Source organism: Staurois parvus, unplaced genomic scaffold, assembly GCF_062004578.1.
Source record: "Staurois parvus isolate SC_StPar_1 unplaced genomic scaffold, SC_StPar_1.0 ptg003214l, whole genome shotgun sequence".
Lineage (NCBI taxonomy): Eukaryota > Metazoa > Chordata > Amphibia > Anura > Ranidae > Staurois > Staurois parvus.
This window is the reverse complement of record NW_028321010.1, coordinates 33,072-51,606: the sequence shown is the minus strand read 5'-3', so window position 1 is coordinate 51,606 and position 18,535 is coordinate 33,072. Positions and strand designations below refer to the sequence as shown.

At 48.3% G+C, this 18,535-nt stretch overlaps 1 protein-coding gene across 3 annotated transcripts in view; it reads right to left on the bottom strand.

The window, feature by feature from the left end:
- Positions 1–18,535, bottom strand: part of LOC149428474 (serine/threonine-protein kinase LMTK1-like) — a 72,268-nt gene that overhangs the window by 23,541 nt on the left and 30,192 nt on the right. For all 3 annotated transcript variants that reach the window (XM_089667363.1, XM_089667362.1, XM_089667364.1), the window contains one exon: positions 2,534–2,683. In XM_089667363.1, the coding sequence (XP_089523489.1) occupies positions 2,534–2,683 (150 nt within the window). The remainder of the gene's footprint in view (positions 1–2,533; positions 2,684–18,535) is intronic.

The following is an 18,535-nucleotide window of genomic DNA, read 5'->3' as shown; positions in this document are numbered from 1 at the left end:
GAATGGGACTCCTCTCCTCCTGGACCATTATGGAGAGGGCGGCAGAAGACATGTCAATGGTCCATTGGGGGCAGAAGGCCCAGATTGTCTCAGGGAGCAGAAAGAGATCAAAGAACTCCATCTCTGTCACCATTGGATTCCCCCTCAGCTGTTGGGTGGCCAAGCCCAGAAATCCCCATCCCATTTGGGTGGACCGATCCTTTGGGAGATCTCTGAACATTTGGAGTACATCTGTTATTTATCAGAATCGGAGACTCCGCATCATTCTTGGACGTGGATCTGGAAGAACGTTGACTGAGGTCTGCCAGTTTCTATAGTGCCTAATAGGATAGGTCCGTCCTCTAGTGACACATCCATGCCTACCGCATGCTGCTAAATTCCCTGGTGACTACAAGTTTCCATGATGATATGCTCACTGCGTGTTCGTGTTTTCCCTGTTGGGTGCATACCGTGTTTCTCAGCCTTTGAAACTGACCTTACCATCCCAGAAGAACACTTTCCTGTACACCATGTTCATACATATCATCTAATGATGTCATAGTAGTCTAATGGCCTCTCTATAATGCAATGGTGGGATTTCCCTGAGGCAGATCTGCTCCCCTCCCCCAGTGTTGGTGTCACTCACACAGATAGGTCTCCCCCATTATGCAACCTACAACTTAGAGATTCCACTGGGTGAGGGTGACACCATCATTTGGCTAACTACGGCAGTTGGGTAGAGCTGGGAATTCTGTAGGGGTGACATCATCAATGGATTCCCCAAAGACGCCAGCAACAATGCAATACTGGGGAAGTATGTACACACCCTTTAATAGGGTCTGTACGCCAGGGGCGGGAAGGATCGGGGTCAAGTGATGACTGTGATTGGCTGTCACAGTGGTCACATGATCAGAAGCCGGTCCCAGTGGCTAATGATAGTCAGTGGGGACTGAGACCTGTCTATGACAGCTCAGTTTCTGTTCCAGGCGCATGCAGTGGGCGCTCTCAGCACAGAAACATCAGCCGCCCAGTGCCGCGTATATGTGATATGTGGCCACTAAAGCCCATCCACGTATGAGTTATGAGGGCGGAAAAAGGTTAAATACTGTTGGGCACATGCACAGAAATCCCATAGGCCCGTGGCCCCCAGTGATTACGTAAAGGTTCCCGGGCCCCATCAGTTCAGCAGCAGGGGCCAGGGACACAGAGGGGACTTTTTACTCATTTTCAGGTGCTAATGGAATAATTCCCCGTCTTCGGCTCCAGACAATGAAAAGAAAGCTCAGCCTCTTCTATGTAAATCTGATGGGGCGGGCTGTACGGGGGGACCCGCCAGGCATACTGTACGGGGGGACCCGCCAGGCATACTGTATGGGGGACCCCGCCAGGCATACTGTATGGGGGACCCCGCCAGGCAAACTGTACGGAGGGACCCGCCAGGCATACTGTATGGGGGACCCCGCCAGGCAAACTGTACGGGGGGACCCGCCAGGCATACTGTATGGGGGACCCCGCCAGGCAAACTGTACGGGGGGACCCCACCAGGCATACTGTATGGGGGACCCCACCAGGCAAACTGTACGGGGGGACCCCGCCAGGCATACTGTATGGGGGACCCCACCAGGCAAACTGTACGGGGGGACCCGCCAAGCATACGGTATGGAGGGGATTCCACCAGGCATATGGTATGTGGGGAACCGACCAGGAATACTGTATGGGGGGACCCTGCCAAGCATATTGTATAGGATGGGACCCCACCAGGCACACTGTAGGGGGGATCCTGCCAGGCATACGGTCTGGGGGGACCCGGCCAAGCACAATGTATGGAGGGACCCAGCCAGGCATTCTGTATGGGGGACCCAGCCAGGCATTCTGTATGGGGGACCCCGCCAGGCATACTGTATGGGGGACCCCGCCAGGCAAACTGTACGGAGGGACCCGCCAGGCATACTGTATGGGGGACCCCGCCAGGCAAACTGTACGGGGGGACCCCGCCAGGCATACTGTATGGGGGACCCCGCCAGGCATACTGTATGGGGGACCCCGCCAGGCAAACTGTACGGGGGGACCCGCCAGGCATACTGTATGGGGGACCCCGCCAGGCAAACTGTACGGGGGGACCCCACCAGGCATACTGTATGGGGGACCCCACCAGGCAAACTGTACGGGGGGACCCCGCCAGGCATACTGTATGGGGGACCCCACCAGGCAAACTGTACGGGGGGACCCGCCAAGCATACGGTATGGAGGGGATTCCACCAGGCATATGGTATGTGGGGAACCGACCAGGAATACTGTATGGGGGGACCCTGCCAAGCATATTGTATAGGATGGGACCCCACCAGGCACACTGTAGGGGGGATCCTGCCAGGCATACGGTCTGGGGGGACCCGGCCAAGCACAATGTATGGAGGGACCCAGCCAGGCATTCTGTATGGGGGACCCAGCCAGGCATTCTGTATGGGGGACCCCGCCAGGCATACTGTATGGGGGACCCCACCAGGCATACTGTATGGGGGACCCCACAATTTCACCATCATTGTGCGTCTCTTACCAGCGATCCGACTGCAGTTGCTTGAGCTGTGGCTTCGGTAGTTTGAGTTGCTGTTCCTTGATGACATAGCTGAGGACCTGGCGGTCGGAATACGTGTCGTAGGGCTGGCGGCCCAACTCGAAGAGCTCCCACAGTGCCACTCCCAGGGACCTTTATGGAGGAAACAAGACACGGAGTCAGCGGCTGAAGGGGGAGATGACGGGTTAAGGGGTCCGACAAACAACAGAACATCGATAAAGTGCTATTTGGAATTGCGAGTCACACGATATATGGAGGTTTTTAGTAATACATTTGCCTTCCTTGGCTACCGTTCATCAATATAAAGACTTTACTACATACAACCTGTATGCCTTGTTTTAGCCCCATTGACATCATCACTGGGCCTCTGTGCTTCTCTATGCAATGTGGACAGATCCTGGCTGGTGGGAGGTCCCACTCCTACCTGCATCAGAAGTCTCCCTTCACTTACTACATTAGAGGTTTCACTCCTGAGGTGCCTGATTCAGCAACGGAAAAGAAACCTCTCAAGCAATCATGTAACTTCTATAGTTGGGAAGATACTGGAGAGTTTAATAAAAGACCACAGAGAGGAGTTCTTGCTGGAAACAAATATTGTAAACAACAGAACGTAGTGTACTTGGACAGAGGGGTGGCGGTGGACGTGGTATACTTGGACAGAGGGGTGGCGGGGGACGTGGTATACTTGGACAGAGGGGTGGACGTGGTATACTTGGACAGAGGGGTGGCGCTGGACGTGGTATACTTGGACAGAGGGGTGGCGGGGGACATGGTATACTTGGACAGAGGGGTGGACGTGGTATACTTGGACAGAGGGGTGGCGGGGGACGTGGTATACTTGGGCAGAGGGGTGGATGTGGTATACTTGGACAGAGGGGGTTGGTGGACGTGGTAAACTTGGACAGAGGGGTGGCGGTGGATGTGGTATACTCGGACGGAGAGGTTGCGGTGGACGTGGCATACTTGGACAGAGGGGTGTCTGTGGACGTGGTATACTTGGACAGAGGGGTGGTGGAGGACGTGGTATACTTGGACAGAGGGGTGGCGGTGGACGTGGTATACTTGGACAGAGGGGTGGCGGTGGACGTGGTATACTTGGACAGAGGGGTGGCGGTGGACGTGGTATACTTGGACAGAGGGGTGGTGGAGGACGTGGTATACTTGGACAGAGGGGTGGCGGTGGACGTGGTATACTTGGACAGAGGGGTGACACAGTTCCCCACACATGGCTAATGTGTAAGGTGAAGTCGATGGGCTGGAAAAATCTGAATGTAAATGGAGAGAAAACTGGCTAAAAGATGGTATTCAGAGAGTAGTGGTTAATGATTCATACTCTGAATGGTCTGGGGGTGTCAGTGGTGTACCCCAAGGTTCAGTGTTATTAGTGGGGGACCCCAGGGTTCAGTGTTATTAGTGGGGTACCCCAAGGTTCAGTGTTATTAGTGGGGTACCCCAAGGTTCAGTGTTGGGACCCGTACTCTGTAATCTAAATATACAATATGGGGTCGGGGATCTCAGTCTTTGCAGATGACACCAAGCTGTGCCGTGGTTACTCAGTTCCATAATTAGTCTGACTGAAAAAAAGACAAAAGTCTATTCAGTTAAACCATAAAAAAACATAAAAGTTATAATCCGACACCCACAGATGATCCAGAGGAAGGTAAAAAAAAAATCCCAGCAAAGCACGATCCGATCTCCTCCTGCAGGGAAAACATTCCTTCCTGATCCCCCGAGAGGCAATCGGATATTCCCTGGATCACCTTTCCCTATAAATGTTCTATCCGGTTATATTCTGTGTATCCAAGAAAGGATCCAGGACTTATCTACAGCAACCCCCCCTTATGTATTATACATGGAGATCATATCCCCCCTTATGTATTATACATGGAGATCATATCCCCCCTTATGTATTATACATGGAGATCATATCCCCCCCTTATGTGTTATACATGGAGATCATATCCCCCCCTTATGTATTATACATGGAGATCATATCCCACCTTATGTATTATACATGGAGATCATGTCCCCCCCTTATGTATTATACATGGAGATCATATCCCCCCCTTATGTATTATACATGGAGATCATATCCCCCCCTTATGTATTATACATGGAGATCATATCACCCTTATGTATTATACATGGAGATCATATCCCCCCTTATGTATTATACATGGAGATCATATCCCCCCTTATGTATTATACATGGAGATCATATCCCCCTTATGTATTATACATGGAGATCATATCCCCCCTTATGTATTATACATGGAGATCATATCACCCTTATGTATTATACATGGAGATCATATCCCCCCTTATGTATTATACATGGAGATCATATCCCCCCCTTATGTATTATACATGGAGATCATGTCCCCCCTTATGTATTATACATGGAGATCATATCCCCCCCTTATGTATTATACATGGAGATCATATCACCCTTATGTATTATACATGGAGATCATATCCCCCCCTTATGTATTATACATGGAGATCATATCCCCCCCTTATGTATTATACATGGAGATCATATCCCCCCTTATGTATTATACATGGAGATCATATACCCCCTTATGTGTTATACATGGAGATCATATCCCCCCCTTATGTATTATACATGGAGATCATATCCCCCCTTATGTATTATACATGGAGATCATGTCCCCCCCTTATGTATTATACATGGAGATCATATCCCCCCCTTATGTATTATACATGGAGATCATATCCCCCCTTTATGTATTATACATGGAGATCATATCCCCCCCTTATGTATTATACATGGAGATCATATCCCCCCCTTATGTATTATACATGGAGATCATATCCCCCCCTTATGTATTATACATGGAGATCATATCCCCCCTTATGTATTATACATGGAGATCATATCCCCCCTTATGTATTATACATGGAGATCATATCCCCCCTTATGTATTATACATGGAGATCATATCCCCCCTTATGTATTATGCATGGAGATCATATCCCCCCTTATGTATTATGCATGGAGATCATATCCCCCCCTTATGTATTATGCATGGAGATCATATCCCCCCTTATGTATTATGCATGGAGATCATATCCCCCCCTTATGTATTATGCATGGAGATCATATCCCCCCTTATGTATTATACATGGAGATCATATCCCCCCTTATGTATTATACATGGAGATCATATCCCCCCTTATGTATTATACATGGAGATCATATCTCCCCTTTATGTATTATACATGGAGATCATAGCCCCCCTTATGTATTATACATGGAGATCATATCCCCCCTTATGTATTATACATGGAGATCATATCCCACCTTATGTATTATACATGGAGATCATATCCCCCCCTTATGTATTATGCATGGAGATCATATCCCCCCTTATGTATTATACATGGAGATCATATCCCCCCCTTATGTATTATACATGGAGATCATATCTCCCCTTATGTATTATACATGGAGATCATATCCCCCTTATGTATTATACATGGAGATCATATCCCCTCTTATGTATTATACATGGAGATCATATCCCCCCCCCCTTATGTATTATACATGGAGATCATATCCCCCTCTTATGTATTATACATGGAGATCATATCCCCCCCCTTATGTATTATACATGGAGATCATATCCCCCCCCCCCTTATGTATTAGACATGGAGATCATATCCCCCCCTCATGTATTATACATGCAGATCATATCCCCCCCTTATGTATTATACATGGAGATCATATCCCCCCTTATGTATTATACATGGAGATCATATCCCCCCTTATGTATTATACAAGGAGATCATATCCCCCCCTTATGTATTATACATGGTGATCATATCCCCCCTTATGTATTATACATGGAGATCATATCCCCCCTTATGTATTATACATGGAGATCATATCCCCCCTTATGTATTATACATGGAGATCATATCCCCCCTTATGTATTATACATGGTGATCATATCACCCCCTTATGTATTATACATGGAGATCATATCCCCCCTTATGTATTATACATGGTGATCATATCCCCCCTTATGTATTATACATGGAGATCATATCCCCCCTTATGTATTATACATGGAGATCATATCCCCCTTATGTATTATACATGGAGATCATATCCCCCTTATGTATTATACATGGTGATCATATCCCCCCCTTACGTATTATACATGGAGATCATATCCCCCCCTTACGTATTATACATGGAGATCATATCCCCCCTTACGTATTGTACATGGAGATCATATCCCCCCTTACGTATTATACATGGAGATCATATCCCCCCTTATGTATTATACATGGAGATCATATCCCCCCTTATGTATTATACATGGAGATCATATCCCCCCCTTATGTATTATACATGGAGATCATACCCCCCCTTATGTATTATACATGGGGATCATATCCCCCCCTTATGTATTATACATGGAGATCATATCCCCCTTATGTATTATACATGGAGATCATATCCCCCCTTATGTATTATACATGGAGATCATATCCCCTTTATGTATTATACATGGTGATCATATCCCCCCCCCCTTATGTATTATACATGGAGATCATATCCCCCCTTATGTATTATACATGGTGATCATATCCCCCCCCTTATGTATTATACATGGAGATCATATCCCCCCTTATGTATTATACATGGAGATCATATCCCCCTTATGTATTATACATGGAGATCATATCCCCCCTTATGTATTATACATGGAGATCATATCCCCCTTATGTATTGTACATGGAGATCATATCCCCCCTTATGTATTATACATGGAGATCATATCCCCCCCTTATGTATTATACATGGAGATCATACCCGCCCCCTTATGTATTATACATGGTGATCATATCCCCCCTTATGTATTATACATGGAGATCATACCCGCCCCCCTTATGTATTATACATGGAGATCATATCCCCCCTTATGTATTGTACATGGAGATCATATCCCCCCTTATGTATTGTACATGGAGATCATATCCCCCCTTATGTATTGTACATGGAGATCATATCCCCCCTTATGTATTATACATGGAGATCATATCCCCCCTTATGTATTATACATGGAGATCATATCCCCCCTTATGTATTATACATGGAGATCATACCCGCCCCCTTATGTATTATACATGGAGATCATATCCCCCCCTTATGTATTATACATGGAGATCATACCCGCCCCCTTATGTATTATACATGGTGATCATATCCCCCCTTATGTATTATACATGGAGATCATACCCGCCCCCCTTATGTATTATACATGGAGATCATATCCCCCCTTATGTATTGTACATGGAGATCATATCCCCCCTTATGTATTGTACATGGAGATCATATCCCCCTTATGTATTGTACATGGAGATCATATCCCCCCTTATGTATTATACATGGAGATCATATCCCCCCTTATGTATTATACATGGAGATCATATCCCCCCTTATGTATTATACATGGAGATCATATCCCCCCTTATGTATTATACATGGAGATCATATCCCCCCTTATGTATTATACATGGAGATCATATCCCCCCTTATGTATTATACATGGAGATCATATCCCCCCCTTATGTATTATACATGGAGATCATATCCCCCCTTATGTATTATACATGGAGATCACATCCCCCCTTATGTATTATACATGGAGATCACATCCCCCCTTATGTATTATACATGGAGATCACATCCCCCCTTATGTATTATACATGGTGATCATATCCCCCCTTATGTATTATACATGGAGATCATTTCCCCCCTTATGTATTATACATGGTGATCATATCCCCCCTTATGTATTATACATGGAGATCATATCCCCCCTTATGTATTATACACGGAGATCATATCCCCCCTTATGTATTATACACGGAGATCATATCCCCCTTATGTATTATACATGGAGATCATATCCCCCCTTATGTATTATACACGGAGATCATATCCCCCCTTATGTATTATACACGGAGATCATATCCCCCCTTATGTATTATACATGGAGATCATATCCCCCCTTATGTATTATACATCGAGATCATATCCCCCCCTTATGTATTATACATGGAGATCATATCCCCCCCTTATGTATTATACATGAAGATCATATCCCCCTCTATGTATTATACATGGAGATCATATCCCCCCTTATGTATTATACATGGAGATCATATCCCCCCCTTATGTATTATACATGGAGATCATACCCGCCCCCTTATGTATTATACATGGTGATCATATCCCCCCTTATGTATTATACACGGAGATCATATCCCCCTTATGTATTATACAAGAAGATCATATCCCCCCTTATGTATTATACACGGAGATCATATCCCCCCTTATGTATTATACACGGAGATCATATCCCCCTTATGTATTATACATGGAGATCATATCCCCCCTTATGTATTATACATCGAGATCATATCCCCCCCTTATGTATTATACATGGAGATCATATCCCCCCCTTATGTATTATACATGAAGATCATATCCCCCTCTATGTATTATACATGGAGATCATATCCCCCCTTATGTATTATACATGGAGATCATATCCCCCCCTTATGTATTATACATGGAGATCATACCCGCCCCCTTATGTATTATACATGGTGATCATATCCCCCCTTATGTATTATACATGGAGATCATACCCGCCCCCCTTATGTATTATACATGGAGATCATATCCCCCCTTATGTATTGTACATGGAGATCATATCCCCCCTTATGTATTGTACATGGAGATCATATCCCCCCTTATGTATTATACATGGAGATCATATCCCCCCTTATGTATTATACATGGAGATCATATCCCCCCTTATGTATTATACATGGAGATCATATCCCCCCTTATGTATTATACATGGAGATCATATCCCCCCCTTATGTATTATACATGGAGATCATATCCCCCCTTATGTATTATACATGGAGATCATATCCCCCCCTTATGTATTATACATGGAGATCATATCCCCCCTTATGTATTATACATGGAGATCATATCCCCCCTTATGTATTATACATGGAGATCATACCCCCCCTTATGTATTATACATGGAGATCACATCCCCCCTTATGTATTATACATGGAGATCATATCCCCCCCTTATGTATTATACATGGAGAACATATCCCCCCCTTATGTATTATACATGGAGATCATATCCCCCCTTATGTATTATACATGGAGATCACATCCCCCCCTTATGTATTATACATGGAGATCATATCCCCCCTTATGTATTATACATGGAGATCATATCCCCCCTTATGTATTATACACGGAGATCATATCCCCCCTTATGTATTATACATGGAGATCATATCCCCCCCTTATGTATTATACACGGAGATCATATCCCCCCCTTATGTATTATACACGGAGATCATATCCCCCTTATGTATTATACATGGAGATCATATCCCCCCTTATGTATTATACATGGAGATCATATCCCCCCTTATGTATTATACATCGAGATCATATCCCCCTTATGTATTATACATGGAGATCATATCCCCCCCTTATGTATTATACATGGAGATCATATCCCCCCTTATGTATTATACATCGAGATCATATCCCCCTTATGTATTATACATGGAGATCATATCCCCCCCTTATGTATTATACATGGAGATCATATCCCCCCTTATGTATTATACATGGAGATCATATCCCCCCCTTATGTATTATACATGGAGATCATATCCCCCCTTATGTATTATACATGGAGATCATATCCCCCCCCTTATGTATTGTACATGGAGATCATATCCCCCCTTATGTATTATACATGGAGATCATATCCCCCCCCTTATGTATTGTACATGGAGATCATATCCCCCCCTTATGTATTATACATGGAGATCATATCCCCCCCTTATGTATTATACATGGAGATCATATCCCCCCTTATGTATTATACATGGAGATCATATCCCCCCCTTATGTATTATACATGGAGATCATATCCCCCCCTTATGTATTATACATGGAGATCATATCCCCCCCCTTATGTATTATACATGGAGATCATATCCCCCCCCCCTTATGTATTAATGGTTGCACTGGATAGACTTTTGACTCTTTTTTCAGCCAGACTAACTTTGTAACTATGCATGTGCAGCAAGGGAAGGGAGACCACTGATGCAGTGGGATCTGGTGATCTATCTCAACTGCATCTAGTTTCACCCCTTCATTGGATGTCCCCCCCCCCCCCTGTTGCATTGAAAATTACTGATTGGTGGCCGGTACAATGCACGCAGATGACCCAAGGACCAGAACAAGACCAATGCTTCTAGTCCCATGGCCCCCCCAGCACGGCCCCCCCTGGCCCCCCCCAGCCCGGCACACTGAGCTCCTTTGTCTGGACTCTCCGTCTCCTATAGAACTTGTAATTACCAGAAGACACTGCCGGTGCCAGGATCCGCACCCAGCGCCCGCTCCACGTGCCACTCCCACAACACAACGCCGTCCATTGTCCCCCTCCACCCAACCGATACGGAGTGCAGGAAACAGGAACTGGACAACAGAGCGTATACCCACAGAGGACACTCCTCTCCACTCCATATATAGACCAGAAAGAGGGTGTGACAGTGATCGGTATGTACAGGAGAGGAGTGTGGGGGGTGTGACAGTGATCGGTATGTACAGGAGAGGAGTGTGGGAGGTGTGACAGTGATCGGTATGTACAGGAGAGGAGTGTGGAGGTATGACAGTGATCAGTTTGTACAGGAGAGGAGTGTGGAGGTATGACAGTGATCGGTATGTACAGGAGAGGAGTGTGGAGGTATGACAGTGATCGGTATGTACAGGAGAGGAGTGTGGGGGGTATGACAGTGATCGGTATGTACAGGAGAGGAGTGTGGAGGTATGACAGTGATCGGTATGTACAGGAGAGGAGTGTGGAGGTATGACAGTGATCGGTATGTACAGGAGAGCAGTGTGGGGGGTATGACAGTGATCGGTATGTACAGGAGAGGAGTGTGGGGGGTGTGACAGTGATCGGTATGTACAGAAGAGGAGTGTGGAGGTGTGACAGTGATCGGTATGTACAGGAGAGGAGTGTGGGGGGTATGACAGTGATCGGTATGTACAGGAGAGGAGTGTGGGAGGTATGACAGTGATCGGTATGTACAGGAGAGGAGTGTGGGGGGTGTGACAGTGATCGGTATGTACAGAAGAGGAGTGTGGAGGTGTGACAGTGATCGGTATGTACAGGAGAGGAGTGTGGGGGGTATGACAGTGATCGGTATGTACAGGAGAGGAGTGTGGGGTGTGTGACAGTGATCGGTATGTACAGGAGAGGAGTGTGGAGGTGTGACAGTGATCGGTATGTACAGGAGAGGAGAGTGGGGGGTATGACAGTGATCGGTATGTACAGAAGAGGAGTGTGGAGGTGTGACAGTGATCGGTATGTACAGGAGAGGAGAGTGGGGGGTATGACAGTGATCGGTATGTACAGGAGAGGAGTGTGGAGGTATGACAGTGATCGGTATGTACAGGAGAGGAGTGTGGGGGGTATGACAGTGATCGGTATGTACAGGAGAGGAGTGTGGGGGGTATGACAGTGATCGGTATGTACAGGAGAGGAGTACGGAGGTATGACAGTGATCGGTATGTACAGGAGAGGAGTGTGGAGGTATGACAGTGATCGGTATGTACAGGAGAGGAGTGTGGGGGGTATGACAGTGATCGGTATGTACAGGAGAGGAGTGTGGGGGGTATGACAGTGATCGGTATGTACAGGAGAGGAATGTGGGGGGTATGACAGTGATCGGTATGTACAGGAGAGGATTGTGGAGGTGTGACAGTGATCGGTATGTACAGGAGAGGAGTGTGGGGGGTGTGACAGTGATCGGTATGTACAGGAGAGAAGTGAGGAGGGTATGACAGTGATCGGTATGTACAGAAGAGGAGTGTGGGGGGTATGACAGTGATCGGTATGTACAGGAGAGGAGTGTGGAGGTATGACAGTGATCGGTATGTACAGGAGAGGAGTGTGGGGGGTATGACAGTGATCGGTATGTACAGGAGAGGAGTGTGGAGGTGTGACAGTGATCGGTATGTACAGGAGAGGAGTGTGGAGGTGTGACAGTGATCGGTATGTACAGGAGAGGAGTGTGGGGTGTGTGACAGTGATCGGTATGTACAGGAGAGGAGTGTGGAGGTATGACAGTGATCGGTATGTACAGGAGAGGAGTGTGGGGGGTATGACAGTGATCGGTATGTACAGGAGAGGAATTGGGGGGGGTATGACAGTGATCGGTATGTACAGGAGAGGAGTGTGGGGGGTATGACAGTGATCGGTATGTACAGGAGAGGAGTGTGGGGTGTGTGACAGTGATCGGTATGTACAGGAGAGGAGTGTGGGGTGTGTGACAGTGATCGGTATGTACAGGAGAGGAGTGTGGGGTGTGTGACAGTGATCGGTATGTACAGGAGAGGAGTGTGGAGGTATGACAGTGATCGGTATGTACAGGAGAGGAGTGTGGAGGTATGACAGTGATCGGTATGTACAGGAGAGGAGTGTGAAGGTATAACAGTGATCGGTATGTACAGGAGAGGAGTGTGGGGGGTATGATAGTGATCGGTATGTACAGGAGAGGAGTGTGGGGGGTGTGACAGTGATCGGTGTGTACAGGAGAGGAGTGTGGAGGTATGACAGTGATCGGTATGTACAGGAGAGGAGTGTGGAGGTATGACAGTGATCGGTATGTACAGGAGAGGAGTGTGGAGGTATGACAGTGATCGGTATGTACAGGAGAGGAGTGTGGAGGGTGTGACAGTGATCGGTATGTACAGGAGAGGGGTGTGGGGGGTGTGACAGTGATCGGTATGTACAGGAGAGGAGTGTGGGGGGTATGACAGTGATCGGTGTGTACAGGAGAGGAGTGGGGGGGGTATGACAGTGATCGGTGTGTACAGGAGAGGAGTGTGGAGGTGTGACAGTGATCGGTATGTATAGGAGAGGAGTGTGGAGGTATGACAGTGATCGGTATGTACAGGAGAGGAGTGTGGGGGGTGTGACAGTGATCGGTATGTACAGGAGAGGAGTGTGGGGGGTGTGACAGTGATCGGTATGTACAGAAGAGGAGTGTGGAGGTGTGACAGTGATCGGTATGTACAGGAGAGGAGTGTGGGGGGTATGACAGTGATCGGTATGTACAGGAGAGGAGTGTGGGAGGTATGACAGTGATCGGTATGTACAGGAGAGGAGTGTGGGGGGTGTGACAGTGATCGGTATGTACAGAAGAGGAGTGTGGAGGTGTGACAGTGATCGGTATGTACAGGAGAGGAGTGTGGGGGGTATGACAGTGATCGGTATGTACAGGAGAGGAGTGTGGGGTGTGTGACAGTGATCGGTATGTACAGGAGAGGAGTGTGGAGGTGTGACAGTGATCGGTATGTACAGGAGAGGAGAGTGGGGGGTATGACAGTGATCGGTATGTACAGAAGAGGAGTGTGGAGGTGTGACAGTGATCGGTATGTACAGGAGAGGAGAGTGGGGGGTATGACAGTGATCGGTATGTACAGGAGAGGAGTGTGGAGGTATGACAGTGATCGGTATGTACAGGAGAGGAGTGTGGGGGGTATGACAGTGATCGGTATGTACAGGAGAGGAGTGTGGGGGGTATGACAGTGATCGGTATGTACAGGAGAGGAGTACGGAGGTATGACAGTGATCGGTATGTACAGGAGAGGAGTGTGGAGGTATGACAGTGATCGGTATGTACAGGAGAGGAGTGTGGGGGGTATGACAGTGATCGGTATGTACAGGAGAGGAGTGTGGGGGGTATGACAGTGATCGGTATGTACAGGAGAGGAATGTGGGGGGTATGACAGTGATCGGTATGTACAGGAGAGGATTGTGGAGGTGTGACAGTGATCGGTATGTACAGGAGAGGAGTGTGGGGGGTGTGACAGTGATCGGTATGTACAGGAGAGAAGTGAGGAGGGTATGACAGTGATCGGTATGTACAGAAGAGGAGTGTGGGGGGTATGACAGTGATCGGTATGTACAGGAGAGGAGTGTGGAGGTATGACAGTGATCGGTATGTACAGGAGAGGAGTGTGGGGGGTATGACAGTGATCGGTATGTACAGGAGAGGAGTGTGGAGGTGTGACAGTGATCGGTATGTACAGGAGAGGAGTGTGGAGGTGTGACAGTGATCGGTATGTACAGGAGAGGAGTGTGGGGTGTGTGACAGTGATCGGTATGTACAGGAGAGGAGTGTGGAGGTATGACAGTGATCGGTATGTACAGGAGAGGAGTGTGGGGGGTATGACAGTGATCGGTATGTACAGGAGAGGAATTGGGGGGGGTATGACAGTGATCGGTATGTACAGGAGAGGAGTGTGGGGGGTATGACAGTGATCGGTATGTACAGGAGAGGAGTGTGGGGTGTGTGACAGTGATCGGTATGTACAGGAGAGGAGTGTGGGGTGTGTGACAGTGATCGGTATGTACAGGAGAGGAGTGTGGGGTGTGTGACAGTGATCGGTATGTACAGGAGAGGAGTGTGGAGGTATGACAGTGATCGGTATGTACAGGAGAGGAGTGTGGAGGTATGACAGTGATCGGTATGTACAGGAGAGGAGTGTGAAGGTATAACAGTGATCGGTATGTACAGGAGAGGAGTGTGGGGGGTATGATAGTGATCGGTATGTACAGGAGAGGAGTGTGGGGGGTGTGACAGTGATCGGTGTGTACAGGAGAGGAGTGTGGAGGTATGACAGTGATCGGTATGTACAGGAGAGGAGTGTGGAGGTATGACAGTGATCGGTATGTACAGGAGAGGAGTGTGGAGGTATGACAGTGATCGGTATGTACAGGAGAGGAGTGTGGAGGGTGTGACAGTGATCGGTATGTACAGGAGAGGGGTGTGGGGGGTGTGACAGTGATCGGTATGTACAGGAGAGGAGTGTGGGGGGTATGACAGTGATCGGTGTGTACAGGAGAGGAGTGGGGGGGGTATGACAGTGATCGGTGTGTACAGGAGAGGAGTGTGGAGGTGTGACAGTGATCGGTATGTATAGGAGAGGAGTGTGGAGGTATGACAGTGATCGGTATGTACAGGAGAGGAGTGTGGGGGGTGTGACAGAGATCGGTATGTACAGGAGAGGAGTGTGGGGGGTGTGACAGTGATCGGTATGTACAGGAGAGGAGTATGGGGGGTATGACAGTGATCGGTATGTACAGGAGAGGAGTATGGGGGGTATGACAGTGATCGGTATGTACAGGAGAGGAGTGTGGAGGTATGACAGTGATCGGTATGTACAGGAGAGGAGTGTGGGGGGTATGACAGTGATCGGTATGTACAGGAGAGGAGTGTGGGGGGTATGACAGTGATCGGTATGTACAGGAGAGGAGTGTGGGAGGTATGACAGTGATCGGTATGTACAGGAGAGGAGTGTGGGGGGTGTGACAGTGATCGGTATGTACAGAAGAGGAGTGTGGAGGTGTGACAGTGATCGGTATGTACAGGAGAGGATTGTGGGGGGTATGACAGTGATCGGTATGTACAGGAGAGGAGTGTGGGGTGTGTGACAGTGATCGGTATGTACAGGAGAGGAGTGTGGAGGTGTGACAGTGATCGGTATGTACAGGAGAGGAGAGTGGGGGGTATGACAGTGATCGGTATGTACAGAAGAGGAGTGTGGAGGTGTGACAGTGATTGGTATGTACAGGAGAGGAGAGTGGGGGGTATGACAGTGATCGGTATGTACAGGAGAGGAGTGTGGAGGTATAACAGTGATCGGTATGTACAGGAGAGGAGTGTGGGGGGTATGACAGTGATCGGTATGTACAGGAGAGGAGTGTGGAGGGTATGACAGTGATCGGTGTGTACAGGAGAGGAGTGTGGAGGTGTGACAGTGATCGGTATGTACAGGAGAGGAGTACGGAGGTATGACAGTGATCGGTATGTACAGGAGAGGAGTGTGGAGGTATGACAGTGATCGGTATGTACAGAAGAGGAGTGTGGGGGGTATGACAGTGATCGGTATGTACAGGAGAGGAGTGTGGGGGGTATGACAGTGATCGGTATGTACAGGAGAGGAGAGTGGGGGGTATGACAGTGATCGGTATGTACAGGAGAGGAATGTGGGGGGTATGACAGTGATCGGTATGTACAGGAGAGGATTGTGGAGGTGTGACAGTGATCGGTATGTACAGGAGAGGAGTGTTGGGGTATGAGAGTGATCGGTATGTACAGGAGAGGAGTGTGGGGGGTGTGACAGTGATCGGTATGTACAGGAGAGAAGTGAGGAGGGTATGACAGTGATCGGTATGTACAGAAGAGGAGTGTGGGGGGTATGACAGTGATCGGTATGTACTGGAGAGGAATGTGGGGGTGTGGCAGTGATCGGTATGTACAGGAGAGGAGTGTGGAGGGTATGACAGTGATCGGTATGTACAGGAGAGGAGAGGGGGGGGTGTGACAGTGATCGGTATGTACTGGAGAGGAATGTGGGGGGTGTGACAGTGATCGGTATGTACAGGAGAGGAGTGTGGGGGGTGTGACAGTGATCGGTATGTACAGGAGAGGAGTGTGGAGGTATGACAGTGATCGGTATGTACAGGAGAGGAGTGTGGAGGGTATGACAGTGATCGGTATGTACAGGAGAGGAGTGTGGGGGGTATGACAGTGATCGGTATGTACAGGAGAGGAGTGTGGGGGGTGTGACAGTGATCGGTATGTACAGGAGAGGAGTGTGGAGGTGTGACAGTGATCGGTATGTACAGGAGAGGAGTGTGGGGGGTGTGACAGTGATCGGTATGTACAGGAGAGGAGTGTGGAGGTGTGACAGTGATCGGTATGTACAGGAGAGGAGTGTGGGGGTATGACAGTGATCGGTATGTACAGGAGAGGAGTGTGGAGGTATGACAGTGATCGGTATGTACAGGAGAGGAGTGTGGAGGGTATGACAGTGATCGGTATGTACAGGAGAGGAGTTGGGGGGGTGTGACAGTGATCGGTATATACTGGAGAGGAATGTGGGGGGTGTGTCAGTGATCGGTATGTACAGGAGAGGAGTGTGGGGGGTGTGACAGTGATCGGTATGTACAGGAGAGGAGTGTGGAGGTATGACAGTGATCGGTATGTACAGGAGAGGAGTGTGGGGGTATGACAGTGATCGGTATGTACAGGAGAGGAGTGTGGGGGTATGACAGTGATCGGTATGTACAGGAGAGGAGTGTGGAGGTATGATAGTGATCGGTATGTACAGGAGAGGAGTGTGGAGGTGTGACAGTGATCGGTATGTACAGGAGAGGAGTGTGGGGGGTGTGACAGTGATCGGTATGTACAGGAGAGGAGTGTGGGGGGTATGACAGTGATCGGTATGTACAGGAGAGGAGTGTGGGGGGTATGACAGTGATCGGTATGTACAGGAGAGGAGTGTGGGGGGTGTGACAGTGATCGGTATGTACAGGAGAGGAGTGTGGGGGGTGTGACAGTGATCGGTATGTACAGGAGAGGAGTGTGGGGGGTATGACAGTGATCGGTATGTACAGGAGAGGAGTGTGGGGGGTGTGACAGTGATCGGTATGTACAAGAGAGGAGTGTGGGGGGTATGACAGTGATCGGTATGTACAAGAGAGGAGTGTGGGGGGTGTGACAGTGATCGGTATGTACAAGAGAGGAGTGTGGGGGGTGACAGTGATCGGTATGTACAGGAGAGGAGTGTGGGGGGTATGACAGTGATCGGTATGTACAGGAGAGGAGTGTGGGGGGTATGACAGTGATCGGTATGTACAGGAGAGGAGTGTGGGGGGTATGACAGTGATCGGTATGTACAGGAGAGGAGTGTGGGGGGTGTGACAGTGATCGGTATGTACAAGAGAGGAGTGTGGGGGGTATGACAGTGATCGGTATGTACAGGAGAGGAGTGTGGGGGGTGTGACAGTGATCGGTATGTACAGGAGAGGAGTG